At 38.7% G+C, this 27,845-nt stretch overlaps 2 protein-coding genes across 2 annotated transcripts; both read left to right on the forward strand.

Moving 5' to 3' along the window:
* Window positions 1-208: 208 nt before the first annotated feature.
* On the forward strand, window positions 209-26,930 carry LOC102268466 (cysteine-rich secretory protein 3). The gene is made up of 8 exons (XM_005905112.3): window positions 209-328; window positions 11,649-11,719; window positions 18,426-18,542; window positions 19,979-20,066; window positions 21,520-21,668; window positions 22,226-22,320; window positions 22,867-22,955; window positions 25,018-26,930. Exons 2-8 carry the CDS (start codon window positions 11,651-11,653, stop codon window positions 25,143-25,145), a joined length of 735 nt encoding a protein of 244 aa, XP_005905174.1. The 5' UTR covers window positions 209-328; window positions 11,649-11,650; the 3' UTR covers window positions 25,146-26,930.
* On the forward strand, window positions 13,738-15,275 carry LOC106701306 (elongation factor 1-alpha 1). The gene has a single exon (XM_070360779.1). The coding sequence runs from the start codon at window positions 13,753-13,755 to the stop codon at window positions 15,136-15,138; it is 1,386 nt and encodes a 461-aa protein (XP_070216880.1). The 5' UTR covers window positions 13,738-13,752; the 3' UTR covers window positions 15,139-15,275.
* Window positions 26,931-27,845: the final 915 nt, after the last annotated feature.

Below are 27,845 nucleotides of genomic sequence, written 5' to 3' on the forward strand. Positions count from 1 at the left end.
ACAAAAATGGGGATAAATTGTAGCAGGATATGCACTTCAAAGAATAAGTGTACAGTAGTTAAATGTGAAATAGCTATTTATTTTTAAAAGTTGCGTGGGGAATCACAAGATAATGTGAAAAGTTCAGTTAGACAACCAGCAATGAAATTTGAGACTACTGGTATTATGACAAATCCGGTTTCCAACCTTGTTGACAGATTTACTTGCACAACCAGAATTGGTCAGAGCAGGAAATAGGTATAATGCATATATACCTAACGTCGTTCTCTCCATTTGTCTTCTTCCCACAGATAAAGCAGTTAACTTCATCCTGCCCCGAAGACCAACAGTAAGTGGCAATTTGTTTATTTTTAAAGTGAACATTTTACTGTGACAAAGTACTTAATGCCTTGCCAGTGAAAAAACGATACCTAGTAAATGACTCTGTGGTTTTCAAGACTGTTGATAACCTATATTGAGAGTAATGATCTTAAGCTATTCTATTCTTTTTAAGCTAAGAAAGTAACATATAGCTCTAATATTAACAAAAAGCACTTTTATCTAATGTAATAAATTAGTTTTTACCTTTTGTTCTAAAATAAGCAATATAATTAATTCCTATGTCTGTGAATTTTGGAAACAATTATACCAGAACTTCCTTTAATGCAAAAATAAAAAACTATGGTTATATGTGTGTTCATACTTCCACGATAATAACTTAAGGAACACATTTGAGACAGTTCTAATGAGGTGGATGAACCCAGAGCCTATGATATAGAGTGAAGTAAGTCAGAAAAAGAAAAGCAGATGTTGTTTATTAATGCATATATATGGAATCTAGAAAGATGAACTTATTTGCAGGACAGCAATGGAGACACAGATACAAAGAACAGACTTGGGAGAAGGAGAGGGCGGGAGGAATTGAAAGAGTAACACTGAAACACATACATTACCATATGTAAAATAGATAGCCAGTGGGAATTTGCTGTATGACTCAGGGAGCTCAAACTCCTTGCTCTGAGACAACCTAGAGGGGTGGGGTGGGGTGGGGTGAGAGGTAGGAGGGAGGTTCAAGAGGATGGGGATAGATGTATACCTATGGCTGATCATGTTGATGTATGACAGAAACTAACACAATATTGTAAAGCAATTATCCTCCAATTAAAAATTTTTAATAAATGAATAAAATAATTTTACTAGTATTAACATATATGGACATTATATAATATAGACATTATTAAAATAAGTATGGGAAGCTATTGCTAATAGTTTTAAATCCACCAAAACAAAGTAATAGCACCAATCTTGAGACAAAAATATTCTAAAGATTATCAACCTAAGATAAAATATCCCCTATGAAATGCAGTCAAAAAAAAAAAATTAGAAACTTTTCCAACAAAAGTCAACCTTTTCAGGCATTTATGTTTATATAAGTGATTTAAATATAATATCAGTTGCATTATTTTATATAAGGAGGGAATTTCTATATAAAATTTTATATTCCTTGGCAAATAAGAAGTGATCCTAGATAAGCAGATATCAAGAAACCACATACCTGCCTCTGATGACCTGTGAGCAGCTATTCACTTCACAGAGGAAAGGTTTTACTTTAAAATCATTTTATATTAATGCTTTTCTCCTCTGTGGCTAACTAGCATCCAGGAAGCTTAGGGAAGACATACTATTGCCAGAGAAGATTTCGTGATCCCACTTCTGCTGTTTAAAACCAAAACCTACAATGTCTACCTATATGATTCACACTCTGGAGAAGAATCAAAGGAAATTAAACTGATTTCAAGTTTCAAGTCTGGGAGCTCCTCTACAATAATAAGGCTTCTGAATTGAGGTCAGATTTGTAAGAGGAAGAGATAAATTGTGAGGAGGAGTGTCAGAACTCTTGAGTAATGTTTAAATCCACATAGTGCTAAGAATTCTAGTAACGTTTTTCAGTAAATTCAAGCAAAGAGGAGAGAATTAATCTTTGGGAACAAAAAATAATTGCTTTCTGGGAACTGTCAATGTAGCTGTTGTTATTTAGATATCTTTGTAGATTTCTAAATAAGATGAAGTCTAAAAGGTTTGCAAACTCTTATAGGCTGCTTTCCATTTCACATGTAAGTGGTGAGATGAAAGAATGTGTTATAGTGAAGATTAAATATTACATTAAACTATATTTGAAAAATAATGCATCCTATAGTTTTCTGATGTCTTCCCTGGTGGCTCGGTTGGTAAAGAGTCTGCCTGCAATGCAGGAGACCCGGATTCAATCCCTGGGTCGGGAAGATTCCCTGGAGAATAAAATGGCAACCCACTCCAGTATTCTTGCCTGGAGAATTCCATGGACAGAGGAGCCTGGTGGGCTACAGTCTATGGCGTCACAAAGAATCAGACATGACTGATTGACTAATACTTTCACTTCACATAGTTTTCTGAGCTGTGGTTAGGTATATAAGTGTGTCTCTAACTATAATGTACACATTATGTACACATGTATTAATACTTTTCATGTCTCTTGCATCTTCTGCATTGACAGGAAGATTCTTTACCACTGTGCCACCTGGGAAGTCGCCATATAATGGCACCATTATACATGGCTCACTCAGGGCAAGGGGCTTCCTGCCTGTTCACAATAGCCTATAGATTGCACAAGGTGGTACATTATTCAATAATTTTGGTTCATTTTCATACTTATACTAGCTTTCTTGGGTCATATGGCAAAAATATACTAGAACAGACTTAATCCCAGAATCCTTTCCATTTGCTGCCACTCCTTAGGTTCATTTTAGGAAGAAACAGCATTGAGAGGAAGTAGTTATACTAATTCATACTCACATAACCCTAGGGGGTGAGATGGAATAGGTGTATGAATGTAATAGCAATGTAGAATAGCCCATACATTTCTTTGCATCTGATGAAGGTTATGTTCCCCTGATGCTATCTTGCTGATACATAGCCCCAGGACAGGTGGCTAGTTCTATTGCTACAGAATTTTGCAATAATGGGGAAGCAATGATTATCTTGAGGCAAGAGCAAAAATTAAAAGGCTTGGCTATCGCTATACACTCAGGCCAGCTACTGCCTCAGGATGCAACCTCTTCCTCCACTTCACACCCATCACACACACATCAACACGTACACACTAGAGGTCACGAGAGACTTACTTCTCCCCAGATTTTCTTCCTATCTTTTTGATATTTCTTGAAAGTCATGATTCTATTTTGCTTCTGTCATTCCTTCCATATCCATGTTGGAGTGAAACAAGAAGCCCGCCTATTTTGACATCCTGACTAGAATAGAAACCTAAAAATTTGCTTTGTAAACGGATCCTTTTATGAACTCTCTTCTTAAGAAAAAGCACATTCTCCTTAGTTTATAATTTGAAAATTCTTATTTCCACAAGATAGACTTATAAGGGAATGTTTGCTTGCATAATTTTTATAAATGTGCTTTTTATCTTCTAATAAGCAGTGATATCATGTCATTAGAGAAAATAATATTTTCTTTTTCAAGTGAGTGTTTCAAACTTAGCAAAGAGCCTGACATCAAGGTGAGAAAGAAATAATATATTACAGTTTAACTGTATTATATGCATTTTCACTTCAAAAAGACTTGTTCTGCTCTTAGTCATAAGATATTAGGGCTTCACAGGTAATGCTGGTGGTAAAGAATCCACCTGCCATTGCAGGAGACGTCAAGAGATGCAGGTTCAACTCCTGAGTCAGGAAGATCCCCCTGGAGGAGGGCATGGCAACCCACTCCAGTATTCTTGCCTGGAGAATTCCCAGGGAAGACAAACCTGGCAGGCGACAGTCCACAGGGTCACAAAGAGTCAGACGTGACTGAAGCAACTTAGCATGCACATGTAAACCATCAACACTTGGAATTAGAAAATTTTCAAATCTTCTATTTGGCTTTTCTCTAGTCACACTTAGGAGAGATGACTAATCACCTGAAAAGGAAAATGATGAAAAGCAGAAGGAAAATCATGTAAGGAAAGCTGCAATGACTTCTACACAGCAAAATAACTTTTTAAGGGAAATGAGTGAAAAGGAAACTAAAGTTTGTTACTAAGTAAATAGCAGCTGAAACATATAACTACATACATTTAGAAATCGTCTACATGCAAGCAGAGAACAGAAACAAGCAGATATTTTTCCTAGTTCTTTCCATTGATTTCGGTGTGACTGTACCAAACATAATTGCAAGTAAATCATATCTGATCTGTACGTTCTATTTAAGGAGGCCGCTGAAAAAGAGAGGTGGAATGGAGCTAAAAGCATTGGTCTTACAGTTGCTGATAGACCTTTATTATATTTACATCATCTGACATACTTATTTCCAGAGCCTTGTGCTATACTGGATTTTTTCCTCTCCTTCTCCAAAAGCACCAGAATGGGTCACAGCAAAAGAAAAAGAAAACCTTTCCCTCCACTTTTGCACACATTTGGAAAGGTTCAACAAGTTCATATTCTAGGTGCTTGAATCATGAGCTACCCTAATGATATGCTGAGGGTCAGAGAGTGAATGAGAATCATATTCTGTTAACTTGAATATGTCCAGTATATTCTAGCCTGCTGTCATGGATAGTGTGCAAAACTTGATGACTGTCTGTTAAAGGAAAGAATAATAACTGAGTGTTACTGGCTTGCAGAAAAAGAAGGACCCATTTTTCTCTTTGGCTTTCAATTCTCCTCGAGGCCCGCTTGAGCCCATTCCCTAAGGAATGTACATGTCCAGGGACACTAACCTAAGAAAGAGTCCTCTGGAGACTTAGCTTCTGAAGCTCCACCACTAAGCACATAAGGCATTTAAAAGAATGAAAATAGTAATCTGTCCTTTCCACACTCACAGTCAAATTATAGAAAAAAAAGTCAAAAGTACATGAAAAAATTGAGAGAAATAAGATCTTGCAGATGGGTCAGGGAAAATGAGTATATAATCAAAACTTTACGTGGTAAGTTTTAAAGGCTCCCATCCGGTGGCAAGATCAGTGTTTTTGGAGTTAACTTGCGAGTTTCTTTGGGAAGAGGCACTTAGAAATGTTTTTGAAGGATGTGGCTAGAACCCAGGGTTGAGGATTAATATAATCTAAGGCGTTAACGGCATATGATCAAAGGATAACTAAAGAAGCCTGGCTAGAGTTAAGGAAAATAAAAAATAAAAAAAGATTATCTAGTGAATGACGTCGCAGGTTGGATCCTCCAGGAACAATATCTGAGAGATGGAAAGTTTATCAGGAAATGTACTTGAGATCAATTCCTTTGGGAGGGAGTCGGGGGGAAGCAAAATTAGGCAAAGGAGTGATGTAGTCTCATTGGAGGCTTCAGCCAGGCGACTACTTCTGAGTAGTTCAGAAGTTGGGATGATGTTTCAGAGTTGTCTCTACTTGGAACGAAGAGGTCAGGCCTTTATATCCCACATCAGACAGCCATATGATGAGGGTGAATTAGGAAGAGAGCATGACCTTGGGCCAGGAGGCTGCCTTCAGCAAAGCCAATCCCTGAAGAGCCTGAGAGCTGAGAGATCTCTGCTGGGAGAGCAAGCATCCTAAATAATAATAAAAATAGTAATGATAATGCTAGGATGTGTGGGTATATGTTGATTTTTTCATGTTTTCAGATTGCTTTGATGTTATTTATCTTCTAAAACATCACAAAATCCCTGTCAGGTGACCCTATGTCACCATATTCTAACTTGATAAGTGAATATTTTCAATTTTATGTAACTAGGTAAAACAGTATCACCAATGATAACAACAAAATCCCAGACTTGTTAACACTTACGGCACTCTCTTTCCTTCATGACAATACCAGGTACCAAAGTTTAGATTTGCTCAGTAAAGGGCCAAGTGTCCCTGAAAAATTCAAGTGGCTCTTTTTAATATTAAATTTATGTATCTGCTTTATACAGAAACAAGTTCATTTTTCTTTCCCTATTTTTCCTTTTCTGTCTTCATATTTTCATTCCTTTCACCCACCTCTTCCTTTTGCCCACCTAAAATCTAAACAAAATCAACCTTTTCCTATTGCTGTGAGTGAAATTTTAATGGTATAGAAGAGCTTAAAATTTCAAAACACTGTAGAAACACTTCTATAATTTGTACCCTTCATAGAACCCTTATAGGAATAAGCTATCAGTTTTGTGATTTCCAATCCAATTACATCCCTTCTCATTCTAGTTATTAAACAGACAAAAATACTTCGTTAAAATGCCAACAAAGTGCTCTATTATTTCAACAAAGTTACATAAATGAGGGTTATTATAATGGCCTATGTTTTGAAGTCAAGAAGGATATCCTAAGAAAATATTATTTGCACTCTCCAAGTCTTAGAAGTTTTATATTTGAAAGACAACAGAAAATAATTGACTTAATTGTTAATATTCTCTAATTTTTTTCTAATTTTCTCAAATGTGTTCAGTCATTTATTGGCTATTTATCAGCTGCAAAAAGATTTATATTAATAGTAATGTAGGACTATTTCTGTCAAGGCAGAATGCTTGACATTCTTACCCAGAACTCCACGCCTCCCAAAAGTATGATACTGTTTAGTGGGAAGTGGTTATTGAGGTTAAAAAAAATCCCAAGTAGCCTCAATCTGGCAATGAGTCTGTCAGAAGGTTACTTAACATCCCTGTGTCTCATTTCTTCACTTACAGAAACATCATAATGCCTAAACCATTAGCTTCACCAGGTGGCAAAAAGAGCAACTAAGACAATAAATCTGAGAAAAGTCAGAGGCACTTTTCCAAGAGTGCCTTCACAATAATTACTTGAATTATAGTAATACAGACTGGTTCAGATGGTAAAGAACCCTCCTGCAATGCAGGAGACCCAGGTTTGATCCCTGGGCCCAGAAGATCCCCTGGAGAAGGGGGTGGCTACCCACTCCAGAATTCTTGCCTGGAGAGTTTCATGGACAGAGGAGCTTGGCAGGCTGCAGTTCGTGGGGTCACAAAAAGAGTCAAACATGACTGAGCAACTAACACTTTCACACTTTTCACTTCACAGACTCGTTATAGGAAATGCAGAGAAGAAAATAACACCTTTTCACACGAGGATGAATTCATTCTTTTGTATTTTTGTTTAATTTTATTTCCTGTTTGCCTAGCTTTTTGTCTGATCATTTTGTAAGAGAATGGTCTGAGGTTCTATTTTTGCTGCTGTCCTCCAGGTGAATCATAATGTCTGCATTCCCAAACTCCTGAGCATCAAGGTCTCCCATATCACTATGCAATACAATTTCTTCTGTTCAGTTCAGTTCAGTTCAGTCGCTCAGTCGTCTCCGACTCTTTGCGACCCCATGAATTGCAGCACGCCAGGCCTCCCTGTCCATCACCAACTCCCAGAGTTCACTCAGACTCAAATCCACAGAGTCAGTGATGCCATCCAGCCATCTCATCCTCTGTCGTCCCCTTCTCCTCCTGCCCCCTATCCCTCCCAGCATCAGAGTCTTTTCCAATGAGTCAACTCTTTGCATGAGGTGGCCAAAGTACTGGAGTTTCAGCTTTAGCATCATTCCTTCCAAAGAAATCCCAGAGCTGATCTCCTTCAGAATGGGCTGGTTGGATCTCCTTGTAGTCCAAGGGACTCTCAAGAGTCTTCTCCAACACTACAGTTCAAAAGCATCAATTCTTCGGCGCTCAGCCTTCTTCACAGTCCAACTCTCACATCCATACATGACCACAGGAAAAACCATAGCCTTGACTAGACGGACCTTTGTTGGCAAAGTAATGTCTCTGCTTTTCAATATGCTATCTAGGTTGGTCATAACTTTCCTTCCAAGGAGTAAGCGCCTTTTAATTTCTTCTGTTACCCTATATTACAAGGAGTAAGCGTCTTTTAATTTCTTCTGTTACCCTATATTCAAACTGGTCCCAGGACGTCCCTGCTGGTCAACGGCTAAGACTTAGTGCTCTCAACACAGGGGGCCCAGGTTCGATCCCTGGTCAGGAAACTAGGTGCCACAGGCCACAACCAAGAGTTTGCATGCTGCAACTAAGACCCAAATCAGGCAAATAAATAAATATTAGGAAAAAAACTGACCCCAAAGAAACCTGTGTCATAGAGCTTTTGTCATCTATCCATGAGAAAAGCCAAGGTATATTGCAATATGGATGATGAGTGGCAGTCAGTAAACACTTAACATAGATATGCAGCTTCAGATTTCCAATGACTACATGTTATGGGCCTTGGAATGCACTTGAAGCTAATCTGATCCTCAATATACATGAGAAAGTATATTAGTCTGCTGCTGCTGTGGTATTACAAAATACCACAGATTGGGTGGCTTGAGCAACAGAAACTTATTTTCTCACAATTCTCACCTGAGACCAAGGTGCCAGTATGGTCAGTTTCTGGTGAGACTTCTCTTCCCGACTTACAGAGAGCCACCTTCATGGCACACTCACATGGGCTTTTCTCTGGGTTCATGGAGACAAGAGAGACAGACAGAGAGAGGGCTTGAATGTCTCTTCTGAACTGAACACTAATTCTGTGAATTAGAACACATTCTTATAACCTCATTTAATCTTAATTACTTATTTAGGGGCCCTGATGTAAATATAGCCACATTGGGGGATTCCATTCAGCTCAGTTCAGTTGCTCAGTCGTGTCCAACTCTTTGCAACCCCATGAATCACAGCACGCCAGGCCTCCCTGTCCATCACCAACTCCCCGGAGTTCACTCAGACTCACGTCCATCGAGTCAGTGATGCCATCCAGCCATCTCATCCTCTGTCGTCCCCTTCTCCTCCTGCCCCCAACCCCTCCCAGTGTCAGTCTTTTCCAATGAGTCAACTCTTTGCATGAGGTGGCCAAAGTACTGGAGTTTCAGCTTTAGCATCATTCCTTCCAAAGAAATCCCAGGGCTGATCTTCAGAATGGACTGGATCTTCTTGCAGTCCAAGGGACTCTCAAGAGTCTTCTCCAACACCACAGTGCAAAAGCATCAATTCTTCGGTGCTAGCTTTCTTCACAGTCCAACTCTCACATCCATACATGACAACTGGAAAAACCATAGCCTTGACTAGACAGACCTTTGTTGGCAAAGTAATGTCTCTGTTTTTCAATATGCTATCTAGGTTGGTCATAACTTTTCTTTGAAGGAGTAAGTGTCTTTTAATTTCATGGCTGCAGTCACCATCTGCAGTGATTTTGGAGCCCAGAAAAATAAAGGCTGACACTGTTTCCCCATCTATTTCCCATGAAGTGATGGGACCAGATGCCATGATCTTAGTTTTCTGAATGTTGAGTTTTAAGCCAACTTTTTCACTCTCCTCTTTCACCTTCATCAAGAGGCTTCTTAGTTCCTCTTCACTTTCTGCCATGAGGGTGGTATCATCTGCCTATCTGAGGTTATTGATATTTCTCCCGACAGTCTTGATTCTAGCTTGTGCTTCTTCCAGCCCAACATTTCTCATGATGTACTCTGCATATATGTTAAATAAGCAGGGTGACAATATACAGCCTTGACGTACTCCTTTTCCTATTTGGAACCAGTCTGTTGTTCCATGTCCAGTTCTAACTGTTGCTTCCTGACCTGCATACAAATTTCTCAAGAGGCAGATCAGGTGGTCTGGTATTCCCATCTCTTTCAGAATTTTCCACAGTTTATTGTGATCCACACAGTCAAAGGCTTTGGCATAGTCAATAAAGCTGAAGTAGATATTTTTCTGGAACTCTCTTGCTTTTCCAATGATCCGCGGATGTTGGCAATTTGGTCTCCGGTTCCTCTGCCTTTTCTAAAAGCAGTTTGAACATCTGGAAGTTCACGGTTCACGTATTGCTGAAGCCTGGCTTGGAGAATTTTGAGCATTACTTTACTAGCATGTGAGATGAGTGCAATTGTGTGGTAGTTTGAGCATTCTTTGGCATTGCCTTTCTTGCATCATCTTTCAGGATTTGAAATATCTCAACTGGAATTACATCACCTCAGAATTAGAGCTTCAATATATAAATTTTGGAAGGGCCCATACTTTTTCACAGAAGGCTAAGCACCTCCCATGTATCATTTGATGTTCCACTTTTTTCAAAAAAACTTAACTTCAAAATATAAACATTTTCCTTGTTACAAAATCATCATAAAATAACTTTTATGTCTAATATGCTTAAGCAAAATAATGTGTTTGAATTTAGACATTTTACCCCTGTGATACTGAATATTTAATTCATTACAATATTTACCTTTATAAATATTAATGTGATGAAAAAATATGCCTAAAGCTTTACCAGTGTATATTATTATTTCCTGGGTATTCCAAGAAGTTGAATTAGTGAGGCAAATGATGTGAATATATTAAGGGTGTTCATAGGATTGGGTTGGTATTAATAATACCTTGAAATGTAAGAACTGTATCTTTTATTTTTAGATCCAGAAAGAGAATGTTGCCTTTTTGGAATTTAAGACATTGTAATAAAGAGAAAGATTTGAATGGGAATGAATGGGGACACTGGGCAGAGTTGAAGAGAGCTGTTGAAATTACCAAAGAAAAGCATTTACTCCTTAGTGTATTTACCTAGGGCTCTAGGAAATGCAAGCAATGAGCCAGAGCTCTGACCGGAAAGAAGTGGCATATGTTCACCGGTAATCCGAGATGTTAATTGGGGTTATAAACGATTAAGCAAGGTGTAAGGAAACCAGCAAGGGCTAGTCGTTCCTTTTTTTTTTTAATGTCCTCTCCCTCCTGAAACTCCTGAACCTCCCACCCACCTCCCTCCCCTCTAGGCTGTTGCAGAGCCCCAGATTGAGTTCCCTGAGTCATGTTGCAAATTCCCATTGGCTATCTATTTACATATGGTAATGTATGTTTCCATGTTACTCTTTGCATACATTCCACCCTCTCCCTCCATCTTCTCCCCACCCCCTACCGTGTCCATAAGTCTGTTCTCTACGTCTGTGTCCCCACTGTGTGCTTTGTGCTGAATTGCTTCAGTCATGTCCGACCCTTTGCGGCCCCATAGGCTGTAGCCCACCAGGCTCCTCTGTCCAGGCAACAATACTGGAGTGGGTTGCCATGCCCTCCTCCAGCTGTGTCTCCACCACTGCCCTGCCATGCAAATAATTTCCCCCGGACCATCTTTCTAGATTCCATATATATGTGTGTGTGTTGTTTTATCAGAGTTGGGAAGTGTGAAGAAGCCATTCCTAGCACCTGGAGAATAGTTATATGGAAAAACTGTGGAACTAGGGCAGAATTGGACTTCCCTTGTGGCTCAGTGATGAAGAATCCGCCTGCCAGTGTAAGCGACATGGGTTGGATCCCTGGGTCAGGAAGATGCTTTAGAGAAAGAAATGACAACCCACTCCAATATTCTTGCCTGAGAAATCCTATGGACAGAGGAGCCTGGCGGGCTACAGCCCCTGGGGTCACAAGAGTCAGGTACAACTTAGCGACAACAACAGGGTAGAAGTGAGTTATTCATCATCAACATTCAATCCAGTGTTTCCATTTGTTCTTTACTGTCCCCATTGGAGGTTCAGGTCTGGGGCCAAAGCCATCATCATTCTATTGACTCCTGGTGACACAGCCTCTTTTGTTCATGTCAGCTGATGAATCTGGTGTAACTGAGATCCTTGCTTTGTGTGTTTTGTTTTTCCCCTGTGTTCCTCAGAAGCTCATGCACTAAAGATCCCAATGCGGGTCTTTGTTCCTTTGTTTTGTTTTCCCAGCGATGGCATTATTCACGGTGGTTTTGTTCCTGGCTGCTGTGTGGCTTCCATTCTTTCCTGCAAAGGGACAGGTATGGTCAAGGGTAAAAATCTTTTCACAAAAACTCATGCAACTTTGAGGGCTCGGTGTTTGAAAGTAAAAAAGACTGGAGTGTCTGGTACATCGCAAAGTACTTCTCAGTTGCTCACTGCGCTAAAGTCTAAGGCTGTGGCAACCAACATGGTAGCTTCTAGCCCCGCGAGGATATGCAACACGGGAAATATGGATAGTGCGAGTTGAGCCCTGCATAAATTCAATACAGTATGATTCAGTGAACAAAATGGAGGTAAAAATCTCATTAATAATTTTAATATGATCACATAATAAACACTGTAATATATTCATCAAGTGATATATATTATACTTAATAATTTAGTATGTTTTTTTAATTAAAATCATACGTGATGCCTTAATTATATTTCTATTGACAGCACTAGTTTGTGGATTTAAAAGCCAATGATACTTCTCCTGTCCCAAGATCTTTTCTGATTTACTTTTATTTAATACATTTCAACGTGACTCCCACAGAAAATTAGCAACATATTTATATGATCTCAAATTAGCAAAACTTCTTCCCACACATCACCACATTTAATTTTCATAATTACCCTGTGAGAATAATTTTAAATTAAAAGGCAAGAAAATTTACTAAAGATATTAAGTATTTTGATTTTGCCCATAATTTCACAATTAGTATATGTTAGGTAAGATGTTCTAATTATTTCTAATATGCTGCTTCACTTTAATAATCTCCCAAACAGGATCAGTCATGTTCTCCAATGATTGGTGTGGAGATGCCCATATAAGGTGTTGACCTCCTGATCAGAGAACCTCTGAATGTGAGGAGCTTTGGCCACTGCTGTCTGTTCCCCCACCCACTCTGGGCACACAAGATTAGCTAGGACTCCTCAGACCACAGGTTTCTGACATTGCATTTAACCTCATTAGGCATTTACAAATATAGCTATTGTGTTACCATAATCAAAATTTCAATCCAAATACAATATATTCATCAGCTAGGGTTTCATTCAAGTCATTTGCTGTGTTCCCAATTTCTTCCCTGAAGATTCCTTCCATGGCCCTTTCCAGTCCCCTGTTACGTGTCCAGTCCATCTCCCAGTCTTTATTGATAAAAGTATTTAAAAGGGAGATATCATTTGGGTCCTTTACACCAGTAAATGTCTCTTGATCAGATACTCTACACACCCTCTGCCCAGAGCATCTTCTCCAGATGCTTAGAAAACACAATTTATCTCTCAGTATCCCAGTCCAGACCATATGTTGTGAAATCTTTTCTAAGCTCAGTCAAGAAGAATTAATCCCTCCTCCCTTTATATCTAGTAGATCCCTCCTATCATTTCAGTTATCAGGTCATAATTATCTATTTATGTCATATTGCCTATCCAATATAAACTCTTTAAGGATGAATAGATACCATCTTTTATCCACTGTACTCTCAACACTTTTCTTATCACCTGTCACTTAATAAAAACTTTATTGATGATCATTTTTAAAACCAACAAACAAAAGACATATCTTCTTCAATAGAATTTATCTACAAAGCAAGATAGGGTAAGCAACAGGAAATAATGACTTTTCAGAAACCAAATTTTGATATGCTTTGAAATGAAACTACATTTTTCAGAGTCAAAGGACATATCCAGGGAGCTATTTTACAATTTGATATATTTAGGTTAGTGCAAAAGTAATTGTGGTTTTGCATTGTTGAACTTTGCTATTTGATATTGGAATAATACACTCTTAAATAAACATGGTTAAGCATACATCATTTTAATATGCATTTATCAAATTTTTTTGCTAATCACATTGCTTGCTGTTTATTTTGTATTTATTTTAGACTAGGGAAATGATGTTAGACAAAAAGCAAATTTGAGCAGTTTTCCTATTTGAGTTCAGAATGGGTTGGAAAGCAATGGAGATAACTCTAATCATCAACAATGCATTTAGCCCAAAAACTGCTAAGAATGTACAGTGCACTTTTTCACAACGGGTTTGCCGCCAGGACACAGGTGTCATGAAAACCACCGTTAAACCTAAGCCAAAATGGGAAAGAAGACCCACATCAACATCGTTGTCATTGGGCACATAGATTCAGGGAAGTCTACCACGACTGGCCATCTGATCTACAAATGTGGCGGGATCGACAAGAGAACAATTGAAAAGTTCGAGAAGGAGGCTGCCAAGATGGGAAAGGGCTCCTTCAAATATGCCTGGGTCTTGGACAAACTTAAAGCTGAACGTGAGCGTGGTATCACCATTGATATCTCCCTGTGGAAATTTGAGACCAGCAAGTACTATGTTACCATCATTGATGCCCCAGGACACAGAGACTTCATCAAAAACATGATTACAGGCACATCGCAGGCTGACTGTGCTGTCCTGATTGTTGCTGCTGGTGTTGGTGAATTTGAAGCCAGTATCTCCAAGAACGGGCAGACCCGTGAGCATGCCCTTCTGGCTTACACCCTGGGTGTGAAACAACTAATTTTTGGCGTTAACAAAATGGATTTCACTGAGCCACTCTACAGCCAGAAGAGATACGAAGAAATTGTTAAGGAAGTCAGCACCTACATTAAGAAAATTGGCTACAACCCCGACACAGTAGCATCTGTGCCAATTTCTGGCTGGAATGGTGACAACATGCTAGAACCAAGTGCTAATATCCAATGGTTCAAGGGATGGAAAGTCACCCGTAAGGACGGCAATGCCAGTGGAACCACCCTGCTTGAAGCTCTGGATTGCATTCTGCCACCAACTCACCCAACTGACAAACCCTTGCGTTTGCCTCTCCAGGATGTCTATAAAATTGGTGGTATTGGTACTGTCCCTGTGGGTCGTGTGGAGACTGGTGTTCTCAAACCTGGCATGGTGGTCACCTTTGCTCCAGTCAATGTAACAACTGAAGTGAAGTCTGTAGAAATGCACCATGAAGCATTGAGTGAAGCCCTTCCTGGGGACAATGTGGGCTTTAATGTCAAGAACGTGTCTGTCAAAGATGTCCGTCGTGGCAATGTGGCTGGTGACAGCAAAAATGATCCACCCATGGATGCTGCTGGCTTCACAGCTCAGGTGATTATTTTGAACCATCCAGGCCAAATCAGTGCTGGATATGCACCTGTGCTGGATTGTCACACAGCTCACACTGCTTGCAAGTTTGCTGAGCTGAAGGAGAAGATTGATCGTTGTTCTGGGAAAAAGCTGGAAGATGGCCCTAAATTCTTGAAATCTGGTGACGCTGCCATCGTTGATATGGTTCCTGGCAAGCCCATGTGTGTCGAGAGCTTCTCTGATTATCCTCCCCTGGGCCGTTTTGCTGTGCGTGACATGAGACAGACAGTCGCTGTGGGTGTCATCAAAGCAGTGGACAAGAAGGCAGCTGGAGCTGGCAAGGTCACCAAGTCTGCCCAGAAAGCTCAGAAGGCTAAATGAATATTATCCCCAATACCTGCCACCCCAGTCTTAATCAGTGGTGGAAGAACAGTCTCAGAACTGTTTGTCTCAATTGGCCATTTAAGTTTAATAGTAAAAGACTGGTTAATGATAACAATGCATCGTAAAACCTTCAGAAGGAAAGGAGAAGGTTTTTGTGGACCATATGTTTTGTGTGTGGCAGTTTAAGTTATTAGTTTTTAAAATCGGTACTTTTTAATGAAAACAACTTGACCAAAAATCTGTCACAGAATTTGAGACCCATTAAAAAAAGTTTAATGAGAAAAAAAAAAAAGAATGTACAGTGCAGCAATGGCTCAAGAAGTTTTGCAAAGGAGACAGGAGCCTTGAAGATGAGGAGCACAGTGGCCAGCCATCAGAATTTGATTGACCAATTGAGAGCATCATCAAAGCAGATCCTCTTAAAACTACATGAGAATTTGCCAAAGAACTCAACACTGACCCTTCTATGGTCATTCAGCATTTGAAGCAAATTGCAAAGATGAAAAAGCTCAGTTAATGGGTGCCTCTTGAGCTGACTGAAAATAAAAAATATCATCGTTTTGAAGTGTCATCCTCTCTTATTCTATGCAACAACAACAAACCATTTCTCAATAGAACTGTGACATGCAACAAAAAGTGGATTTTATACAACAACTGGCAATGACCAGCCCAGTGGTTGGACTGAGAAGAAGTTCCAAAGCAATTCCCAAAACCAAACTTGCACCCCAGAAAGACCATGGTCACTGTCTGGTGGTCTGCTGACTATGTGATACACTGCTGCTGCTGCTGCTAAGTTGCTTCAGTTGTGTCCGATTCTGTGCTACCCTATAGACGGCAGCCCACCAGGCTCCCCCATCCCTGGGATTCTCCAGGCAAGAACACTGGAGTGGGTTGCCGTTTCCTTCTCCAATGCATGAAAGTGAAAGTGAAGCCACTCAATCATGTCCGACTCTTAGCGACCCGGTGGACCGCAGCCAACCAGGCTCCTCCGTCCATGGGACTTTCCAGGCAAGAGTACTGAAGTGGGTTGCCATTGCCTTCTCCTATCCGATACACTACAGCTTTCTGAATCCCAGCAAAACCATTACATCTGAGAAGTATGGTCAGCAAATCGATAAGATGTACTGAAAACTGCAACACCTGTGGCTGACACTGGTCAACAGAAAGGACCCAGTTCTTCCCCACAACAACACATGAGCACATGTTGCACTACCAACACTTCAAAAGTTGAACAAATTGGGCTATGAAGTTTTGCCCCATCTGCCATATTCACCTGACCTATCGTCAACCAACTACAATTTCAAGCATCAAGACAACGTTTTTGCAGGGAAAATTCTTCTGCAACCAGAAACAGGCAGAAAATGCTTTCCAAGGGTTCACTGAATCCCAAAGCAAGTATTTTTATGCTACAGGAATAAACAAACTTATTTTTTGTTGGCAAAAAATGTGTTGATTGCACTGGTTCCTATTCTGATTAGTAAAGATGTATTTGAGCCTAGTTATAAGGATTTAACAGAGAAGGCAATGGCACCCCACTCCAGTACTCTTGCCTGGAAAATCCCATGGATGGAGGAGCCTGGTAGGCTGCAGTCCATGGGGTCGCCAGAGTCGGACACGACTGAGCGATTTCACTTTCACTCTTCACTTTCATGCATTGGAGAAGGAAATGGCAACCCACTCCAGTGTTCTTGCCTGGAGAATCCCAGGGATGGGGGAGCCTGTTGGGCTGCCGTCTACGGGGTCACACAGAGTTGGACACGACTGAAGCAACTTAGCAGCAGCAGCAGCAGCATAATGATTTAAAATTCATGGTCTGAAACCACAATTACTTTTCTACAGAGATTGGTATTTCACATTGGCTGCTGCTGCTGCTGCTAAGTCGCTTCAGTCGCATCCTTGCTAATTTAGGAATCGATAGCTGGGAAAGCGCCCAGTCTGGGAGTACCATGCATTCAATATTGGTCCCTGTCTTTAGGAACATACAAACAGGCAGGGGAAATGGACACATAATGAGATCGTGGCAATAAAGTGTGGTGAGACCCATGTTCACAGTATTTGTAGAACTTTGAGGAGACTTAGCACTGGGGCAGGGGGAGAATAACTTATCCCAGGGTGTCAGGGAAATCAGCAAAAGGCCCTGTCTGGGCTTACAAAATTTTGCTCATGTACATATAGCATCAGACTCTTCTGTAAATTGAAGTCACCAAATTGTTCAGACTTTCTGAGAACTATTCACACACCCTACTCTACCTCCAGACTCAAGCCTTCCCAACATACATGCAAGGATACACCAAAAATATCAGCACCTGACTTAATATCCTGTTAATTATATTTCTGTTACTAAAAGGAACAAAGTCAGCAATAGTTCATTAATTGGAATGGCATTGCTCCCTCCAAATTGCTTTGGAGATTTTTTTGTAATATTGTTAAACTGTCTTTTGAGAGACCCCATAAAGTCTGTCACATAATAGGTAGAATTATTTACTGGAGTATTGAGTGCACTTGGACTCCACCTAAACATGGTTTCCCTAAATACACACAGCATGTCAGTTCAAGGTTCCCCGAACATCTAAAACAAGGGTTCCCAACCTCCAGGATCTAGGGTGGAGCTGATGTCATAACAATAGAAATAAAGTGCACAATAAGGTAATATCCTTGAATCATCCTGAAACCATCTCCGACCCCCCAGGTCCATGGAAACATTGTCTTCCACGAAACTGGTCCCTGGTGCCTGAAAGGTTGGGGACCACTGGTCTAAAAGGAGCCACCTACCTCCACCCTTATCACTCCCTTTCTGCAGCCTGATTGAGTGTGAATGAGAATGTTCAGTGGCTCCAATCTTGTAACTTTGTCATTGTGTTTTCATTCATATGTCTAGAAAGCTCACACTGAGATGTCCCTTCATTCTAGAAAGTGACATTTATAGCCTCAGAGGTGTTTTTATTTTTTGACTGCACCATGCAACTTATGGAATCTTAGTTCCCTGAACAGTGATCAAACCCGTGCCCCCTGAAAAAGAAGCACAAAGTCATTGGACCACCAGGGAATTTCCATCGAGGCATTTTTAATCATCATGGCATGAATTACAGCCTGACTCTTAAGATTCAACACTCTTTCTTTCTTAAAAATTATAGTTTGGGCTCAGGTTCATTGGCAGTGCTTAATAATACTGACTTGAACTGAACATGTCTGAAAATAATCTTTTTTCTCTTAAATTAACTTACACATTCTTCTATGCAATTTCAAAACTTTTAAAAACTAATCCTAAGCTGACTTTCCTTCAGGATCGACGTTTTGCTGATTTGTCAAACACCCTGAAAAATGTCCAAACTGAGATTGTAAACAAACACAATGACCTAAGGAGAGGAGTCTCGCCACCTCCCAGTAACATGCTGAAGATGGTAAGAAGCAGACACATAAAGAAAGTGGCTTGAGCTGGCTGTGGTAAGAGCTGGCACCTAGTAAATTACATCTCTTAAGAACCTTTCAGTTTTGGAAGTTCTGGCTCTGCTTTGTTATTTCATTTGAGCTGTGTAATGGACAGGGAAGAAATTCTTCTTTTAAATTCCACATACTATTTTTTGCTTAAAAATCATACTTCCTCCTTCTATATTCTATTCACTAGAATAGTTTAATCTGTCAGAATCTATAATCTATCATGCGTATTTCAGAGTTTACCGTCTTTGAAAGTGGAATTTCTCCTCCTAAAAAGAAAACAATGCATCTACATACATACATATACAATCAGTATGAAGTTTCAGGGTGCCCATGGAACCCCTGAAGCCTCTCCATGAACCCTGCCGCTGAGGTTAGTATGTGCCTTCTGACCTTAGTAAGCTGACTTTTAGATACTTTCACTAGGCTTTTTCTGTTGTTTTTTATAAAAACAGCTTTCTCGTAACTTCTGTGGCCTGTGTGCTCCCTTCCTTCTATTTCCCCTCTGTACAGTCATAAGTACAACACCATCACCCACACCATCCTCATGATTAATGTCCACGCCACCTGGGCTGTAATTTATGACCTAGCCCTTTTCTAGAAGATACGTTATAAATAGGGGAAATCCAAGTTTTGTTAACTTTAAGGAAGAAAACATAAAAATATCTTACCACTGCAAATGTTACCACTTCCTCCCCCCAAAAATGGCCAAACATCTTCTGAGATGCCCTCTTGCCACTCTGAAAGGGCCTGTGCAAGTGAGGGGCCTTCATTAGCTCACTGTCTCATTAGTCTCCTAAATTTTGCTTTATTATAGTGAAGCAACTTGTCTAGTTTTAAGGGCTATTTAAATTGTGGGGGGCAGAAGTAAAAGCAAATCCTTAGACATCAGTGAGAGATGTCTTTCTGCTCAGTATTTCTTCTAACCCTAGGTTATTAGGGTTATTACCTTTTGATCTAGGGCAAATAACAGCCCACTTTTCTAGGTCCAGTACTGAAGGCCACATGTCTCCCAGATGTTCTTACTAAAAAAAAAAAAAAAAAAAAGGAACTAAGAGTAAAGTATGCCAGCTCAATACTATAGGAAAAATAATCTCAACATCTCCGTGTGTTGATCAATATTTAGAGAGGACTATTACTAAAAACTGAGGTGTGTCTACTGTGCCATCAAAAATAGACCATTAACTCTCCTAGATTTTTCGATTACTTAGGGTAGATGTACGATTTTGTGGAGAAGAAAAAGACATGTGAAAAAGATATCTGTGACTATCATGATAAGCAGAAGATGCACATAGAGAAATTTTGTACTCATATAGACTAGTCCACTATTCAAATCATAAAACTTATGCTCCTTTGTAATTTAAGTCATTGAGTGCATCTGTTTTTTCTCTTCTTGTTTTAGCAATGGAACACCACGGCAGCAGCAAACGCCCAAAATTGGGCAAACAAGTGCCTTTTCAAACACAGTAAGAAAGAGGATAGAAGAATAGGTATGTAATTTAATACTTTTGTTGAGTCCATGAACAAGCAAGACCATAAGGGCTATTTTTGACCTTACATTAAGAAAGCTTTATGAATAAATGTTGCTTCTAATGCTGCCTTTTTCAATTTAAAAACTCTCTGCAGGAGAAAGAACTCCGAGAAGTACCACATTGTGCGTGTTGTGTGTTTTATATTTTACAAAAACTGGCTCACACAATATCGTATTTGTGCCTCTTAACCATCCTCTAAGTAAAGCAGTCATGAGTCATCTCTTCCTCTATTTTATAAAATAGAAAACAGTTAGAGAGAAAACAGCTTTCATTTTTAAACCTATTTATATTTGTATTTATAACATATGTTTGATTAAATCATTTTGATGACAGAATGTCAAGTCTTTTGTATATTCTGGGTGCCTGCCATACAGTCATTACTATATAGATTAAAAACCTGTTAGACATGACTTCTGCATCAGGAAACAGAAACAATGAGATGAAATATCTTATTATTAAATATTAGATAAAATATTTACTGAAGTGATCAAAAATGACATAGATTTAGGCAAGCCCAATTTGAAAGAAGCAAATGACTTACCAGTTTTAAATGTAGAACTGTCATTGTTACTTGTATTTTTTTACTATAATTTAGTGAAATCAGGAAGAAGGATGACTATATTCGGTAGAAAATTGGAACAAATTTTCTTGAAGATCCCAATCTACTGTTAAAATCTTAGCTTCTTTCTTTCCTTCTTAAAGGATTTATCCAAGACTAATTTAGTTTGCACTCCCTTAAAGTAGCATGTAGACATTATATTTAAAGCCATCTAATTCAAAATATTCAACTTGAAAATATATTGAGATATATATTGAAAATATCTTGAAATACTTCTGTTGTGCTACAAGGCACTTCTTTCCGAGTAAGAAAGTATTCTCAAAGAATAATTTGAGAATTTGGCCTGCAATGCTCTTATTTGCTTATTAAGGGGAGACTCATAATCTTTGAAAATATTGTCTCTTCTAGTGCCATTTGCTTCATATTGGGGTTTTTAATTAAAGGCTGAGTGCTAGCTTTTTTTCAAAGTTCATACAGAATAGCAATCATAAACATTTATTTAGGGTCCTATGTATAAAACAATCTTTGATGAATGTGAGCAAGAGTCAGAAATTGAGTTAGTCTCTGCCTTTAGCATGCAAAGCAGAGTATGCATTAATGCATACACTCATGAAAATTTAAAGTGTAAACAAATGAATCTAGGGAGAGCAGATACTAAAGAAAAAAAAAAAACTTGATGTACTCAAAATTGTGCACATTGAGGCCATTCTTAAGGTGTTAAGCACATCTGGCTTCTTTCCAGCTTATAGCTGATGAGAAACTCCCTCATGGATTAACAGCTATGAGCGCTGCAAAGGACAGGGACTTTGAATGTTTTACGGCTCTCCCCATGAATGATCTGTTTCTTCTCAGGTACAAGGAACTGTGGCGAGAATCTCTTTATGTCAAGTTACCCTTCTACATGGTCTAATGCAATCCAAAGCTGGTATGATGAGGTCCATGATTTTGTTTTTGAAGTAGGGCCGAAGAGTCCTCAAGCAGTAATTGGACATTTCACCCAGGTAAGGGAACAGATAAAAACATTCTGACATCAATACTTTAAAAAGGAGGCTTCTCCAAATTTTGACTGATTCCAGTGTTGAACTGAAAGGAAGATCTCAAATGGGTAAAGAGCAGTTTTACTATGTTGTGGGTATTTCAGCCGTGAGCTGTCATTTGTCAAAAGCCTGCACACTTTGAATGCGGAAATATACCCTGTATTTTTCTTACTGCCTAAATGGATTAAATAGTGAATGTACATGGAAATGTAGTATTTTAAAAGATTTTTAGGGAATTTCCTGGCAGTCCAGCAGTTAGCATTCAGCACTTACACAGCAGTGGCCTGGCTTCCATCCCTGGATGGGGAACAAAGATCCTGTAAGCTGCATGGAGTGGCTAAAATAAAATAAAAATAAAAGGTCAGTACTTCTACTTAATAATTTAACTAAATATATTCATAAGGTATGCAGAAATACAATATATCAGTAACATTCTTTTCAGCTTTATATTTCTTATTAGAGTTTTTTAAATATATTTTCTTCTCTAATGTACTCTCTTATCTTCACTTATGTGCTCATAGATTGTTTGGTACTCATCTTTCCTTATTGGATGTGGAGTTGCCTACTGCCCCAAACAAAGTCTAAAGTACCTCTATGTTTGCCAATACTGTCCTGCGTAAGTATATGCTTTCCCGTTTGTTGTCAATACATAATGCCTTCAGCGATCTAAGATTTGAACATTGTTATGTAATGGACAAACCAGACTTTTAAAAAAGAATTTTTCAGTAGAGGGGAGGAGGGAATAAAAGTTTAGAAGAGTTTTTTAAATTTGAGGCACAACCAATTTCTCCCTGTCTCTTGATGGATATGTTTACCTCTTGCCAGCATGTGGGGGTGCACAGGCTTACCAATTCCATCAAGTTTACTATGAGGTAGAAACTGTTACCACACTGAAATGCACTCTGTAAATTTTAGAGCCTTTTATTAGCCCATTTCGGCTCAGGCTGTTAGACTAGGGTCAAGAAAGTAAGTGCACATGTGAATTATTCTTACTTTGCATTGGGATCTGAGTACACTTGGGGAATGTTAGTTTTTCAGTCATTTGACATGATTTAAAACCCTGAAAGATATTTAGGTCCATATGATGATGGATGCTTCCCTTGGAGCATAAATTAAACTTAAAAAATGAAAAATGCTTGACATTTTGTATTTCAAATTTCAGTGGTAATATTGTTGGCAGACAACATGTCCCTTACCAAAAGGGAACACCTTGTGGCAGCTGCCCCAATCATTGTGACAACGGACTATGCAGTAAGTTTGAAACCATTAACTTGCTAATATAAATGACCTGACATGGCTAAGCATTAGAAAGTATTCTGAATGTAACCAACTTCAGCAATGCCTTCCTCCAAAAGGCAAAATTAAAATTATTCAACAGAGTGCCTTTAAGCAAAAAGTTTACACTGTTGAGAATTCTTACTTGCAATGAAGTCGGTTACTGTACATAACCTAAAGAAACATCTACCACCAATGTATATCTGTAGCTGTTGAACCCGTGACATATTGGCATATCTGAAAAACTTTCTGTGGGAATTAATCATTGCAACTGAATATGAACTTTCTTTTCATCAAAGTTAATGCCATTATAGCAAAGATGGAATTTTAAAAAGAGAAATACGTACAAATATAAAGATGTGATACCACCGAATATGACTTAACCTGGAAAGACAAATTGAAAATTATAATTCCTTATATGTGAATGAGTTCATCATCCTAAATTCCTCATTTTTCCCATAGGGTAATTTAATCATCAAATTTAGTTTAATGAACACTTGTATTTTTGTCTGCTAATAACTTTTATATGCTTTTAAAATGTCAATCAAATCTGCTTATAGTGTTATTAGCTCACATAAACTTCAAATATATCTTAGCAAAAGGAGTGAAATTAATGTCATATAATGTCTTATTCCATGTTGTTGTTAACAGAGGTACAGCATTGGTATTTTTGTTTAGTTGGCATATGTTATTATAACTATTGTTAACAATGCAATTAACCCATTAACTGAGATTTCTACCTTTTAAATGCATTCACCTAACTGAATTACAGCACTCTCTCTGGAAGAATTGCTCAGCCATAATTCAGAATAGTGATGATATCAAAGCTTTGTATAAATTAACTACAGAAGAAAATAATTACACCTGGGCTCAATACTATTTATTGAGGAGCTCGGAATTTATCCTAGTAGTAACGAGCAACCAATTGAAAGATTTCAAATGGAAGAATGATGAAATCAGAATTGTGTTTTACAAAGAGCTCCTGGCAATAGCATGCAGGAACAAATGGATGGGAATCCAGCTTGGAGACTGTTCAAAAACATGGGTTTAAAAGCAAATATCTTTATTCCATGAGGGCAAAATGAATGAAGAGAAATGGACAGTGGTAAGAAATAGGAAGAATGTAGAAGAGCCAGTGTTTCTTACCTGTGCTTGTTGCACTCTGATGAAAAATAGGGGGAAAACATAATCAACTATACTTCAGTTTAAAAAGAAAGAGAGAGAAACTAGAAATATAGAAGCGAATGAGTTCGGGTTAATTCCTAGTGCCTGGATTAAATTATGCCACTTCTCTGAGTCTGGGTGAAAGGAGGGGAGAGTTGGGAAGCAATACTATAAAACTGCCAAGTTTGTAGGTAGGAATGTACTTGGCTTGAGATGTGTTGAGTCTGTGGCCACTGAGGGACATCTGAATGGAAATACCCAACAATCATGGTGTAATTTCCTTTTGTTTTTGCAACTTTGCACCCACATCTTCTTACAATGATTTCTTATTCCTGAAAGAAAGACTAGTAGTATTAGAGTCTACAGCAACAGAGTCCAATATAACTTTTTGCATTCATGGAAATGTTAAATAAGTGTACTGTCTCTTAAAGTAGCCCTTGGCCACATTGGTTATTGAGTAGTTAGAATGTAACTAGTATCACTAAGGACCTGAAATTTATATTTTATTTTATTTTAATTCAATTAGGTTTAAATGTAAGCAATCACCTGTCTAGTGCTGATCATTTCGGACAGTGCAGTTCTAGACAGATTCATTTAGATTCACCGTACTCTGTTTTCTGAGGAAGGAAAAGAGGCCAATTCATTTTAGAAACATTTCAAAAGATTAAAATTTTAAAATAAATGATGAGCTAATTGATTAGTTTAACTAAGAGACCTTATGTGTCCTTCAAGCTATGAAGTGCTCATCACAGTGTGATGATGCCAACATGTTTGCTCAATTTTCTCTTTCTCACTCACATTGAATTCACTGTTTGTGTTGCTGCTGTGGAGGAAAATGATAATGAAGTGATTACTTTCTTTGCTTTTATTCCAGCCAATAGTTGTGAGTATGAAGATACCTATTCTAACTGTGCATCTTTAAAGGAAACATGGACCTGTGCCTCTGATTTTGTGAAGACCAATTGCAAGGCTGCCTGCAATTGTCAAGGCAAAATTTATTAAATTCCAAGCACTGACCGAGCAGGGCTACATGATGGAAGGCTGCATCATCTACTCAGATTTGATATTTACTAACAAGGAAATCACAGACATGTTAGCTACAAATTTGATTTCAAGTAGTAAAGAGTCTTTTTCTCCTGGATCTGCTTTTTATTTTACAGAATTTTTTCTCATACAAAAAAAATTAATGTAACCTAATCTATGATAACAACTTTGGATTTTGATATCAATTGGGTGATGTAAATTTAATTGAATTTAATCAAGTTGAAGATTCTGAAAGTTGTAGTCTCTTACAAATATGATCACTACAAATTTGAACTGAAATTGAGAATCATGTATAAAATCAACAAGCTACAAGTATATTTTGCATGGCACAGGGCATGTAGCCAATATTCTATAATAACTATAAATGGAGTATAACCTTTAAAAATTGCAAATCACTATGTTGTACACCTGAAACATATAATAATTGTACATCAATTATACCTCAAAAAAGCCTGAGGAGGAGGTAAAGAGTTATATCAGAAAACTCGGGAGCCCCAAGGCCTGGGAGATGGGACAGAGGAAGCTCTGATTTAAAACTCACTTTTCAGCTCCTACAAGCAATGCCCAGACCAGCTCGCCTGCCAGTCTAGGAGTGTTCTCCCAGGCTCCAAGGCTTCCTGCTTCTCCTCCATCTCTCAAAACCTGGCTTGGGGCCCTTGGCTTGAGAGTAACCCCATGCTGGGGATGTGCTAAGTCAAAAGAAAGAAAGAAAGAAAGAAATTGAGAATCATATTTCTAGAACGAGATGTATGAAAAGCTCAGAATGTGATATCATTGTCTCATGAATCCTGAACTACAGTCCTCATTCCCAGTCCCAATTTATAGCTAAACATGTTCAAAGATACATATGCTATCTTTAATTCTTCCTCTCCCAGCCACCTTCTTCCCACTGATGTCTCCCATTTTTACAATTAAATTCAAATCATTCTTCCTAAGGTAGCCTCCATCTTCATTTTGCCAAAATCAGTGAAGACTTTTGGGTCTTCATCTGCATAAATTGCACAGTAGAATATGACCATGCCTTCCTTTTAAAGTCTCTCTTCTTTTATACAAATCTTCCTTAAAGAAAAATTCAAAATAACATATTTTGAATATACCTCTTCCTTCAGGAGGTAGAACTTTGTCCACCCGCTATTGAGTCTGTGCTGAACTTTGGGACTCGCTTCCAAAGCGGAAGGTATGAACAGTGGAGAAATCTGGCAAATAACATCTTAACTAAGTGATCAAAATTCCACATCATTACTGACTCAGTAATGAGCCATATGGATTCACATATCACCGTATATGATATAATTAGAAGAGATATCACTTCTGTGGTGCTCTTTGCAACCCCAGTCTTATTATGCAATAAAACATCAAGCAAACCTAAATAGAAAGTACCTTGATCAGGACTCCTCAAAGCTGTCAAAATCATGAGCAATAAGGAAATTCTGAGAAAACATTACAGACCAGAGGAGAATAAGGAGACAGAACAACGAAATACAATGTGGTACCTTGTATCAGATCCTGGAACAGAAGAGGGACATTAATGGAAAATTGATGAAATCTGGAAAAGATCCAGGGTATTTTTAACAACAGTGTTGGTTTCTTAGTCTTGATCAATGTACCAGAGAGATGTAAAATGTTAATGTTAGGGGAAACTGTAACTGGGTCGAGAGTGTATGGGAATTCTCTGTACTATATTAGCTAAATTTCTGTAAACCTAAAAATACTCCAAAATAAAAATGTTAGTTACTCAGTCGTGTCAAACTCTTTGTGACCCCATGGACTGTAGCCTGCCAAGCTCCTCTGTCCGTGGGATTCTCCAGGCATTCCCTTCTCCAGGGGATCTTCCTGACCCAGAGACTGAACATGAGTCTCCTATATTACAGGAAGATTCTTTGCTATCTGAGCCCTAATAAAAGGTGCATTACAAAATTCTTTATTCCTTGGTTCCATGACACTTCATACTTTTCCTCCAGATTATCTGGTTTTTCTTTCTTGGACTTCCCCTGCCCTGCCACCCCACTCCCATCGCCCCTTGCTCCTACCACCAGCCATCAGGTTTCAATTCCTCTATTCCATTGCTAAATGATTTTTCTTTTCCATGGGCCTTTCAGATACTGTAGATGATTGGAATGTCAAATCAGACTCACTGGTTTATCCAGTGTCAAGCTTCACTTATTATTTCAAGGATAGGCATGGCCATAAAGCCAAGAGGCAGCAGGGAGACCTCAAGGTCACTAAGGCAGCCCCCTGATGCTGCTTGGCCGCACATTTCTTTATCTCTAAAGTAATAAACTTCCAGATTAATCAACTTTCAAAACCTTTTTACAGACGTCTCAAATACTTAGGAAAATATTCATACTCAAACTGATCTGTAAGAAGCTGAACAATCTTCTTTATACTTGCTTTCTAATGTTAATTCATTCCGCTCTCCACATTATTTCTCATGCTCCAAGTACAATGATCTCATTAAATTCTCTTAAGCATCTCAAGATCTTTCTGACCTTAAGGCACTTTATGCTATTAGCTTTGTCTAGAAATCATCACTTGATTATTTGCCAGAACAGCTCCTTCCTATGAAATGTCATTTCATCCAAGAGATTCCTTGGTGTAAATAATCTGAAGAACACCCCTCATTTTCTCACATAACTCCCTGCATTTTTCATAGTAATC

The sequence above is a fragment of the Bos mutus genome, chromosome 23 (assembly GCF_027580195.1).
Source record: "Bos mutus isolate GX-2022 chromosome 23, NWIPB_WYAK_1.1, whole genome shotgun sequence".
In the NCBI taxonomy this organism is placed as follows: domain Eukaryota; kingdom Metazoa; phylum Chordata; class Mammalia; order Artiodactyla; family Bovidae; genus Bos; species Bos mutus.

Bases quoted from the DNA above. Each gene is read 5' to 3' on its own strand.
- LOC102268466 (XM_005905112.3), top strand. From the start codon at position 11,651: ATGGCATTATTCACGGTGGTTTTGTTCCTGGCTGCTGTGTGGCTTCCA. The intron at 11,720-18,425 runs GTATGGTCAAGG...ACTTTCCTTCAG, and splicing joins TCTTTCCTGCAAAGGGACAG to GATCGACGTTTTGCTGATTT. The intron at 22,321-22,866 runs GTAAGTATATGC...TTCAAATTTCAG, and splicing joins GTTTGCCAATACTGTCCTGC to TGGTAATATTGTTGGCAGAC.
- LOC106701306 (XM_070360779.1), top strand. From the start codon at position 13,753: ATGGGAAAGAAGACCCACATCAACATCGTTGTCATTGGGCACATAGAT.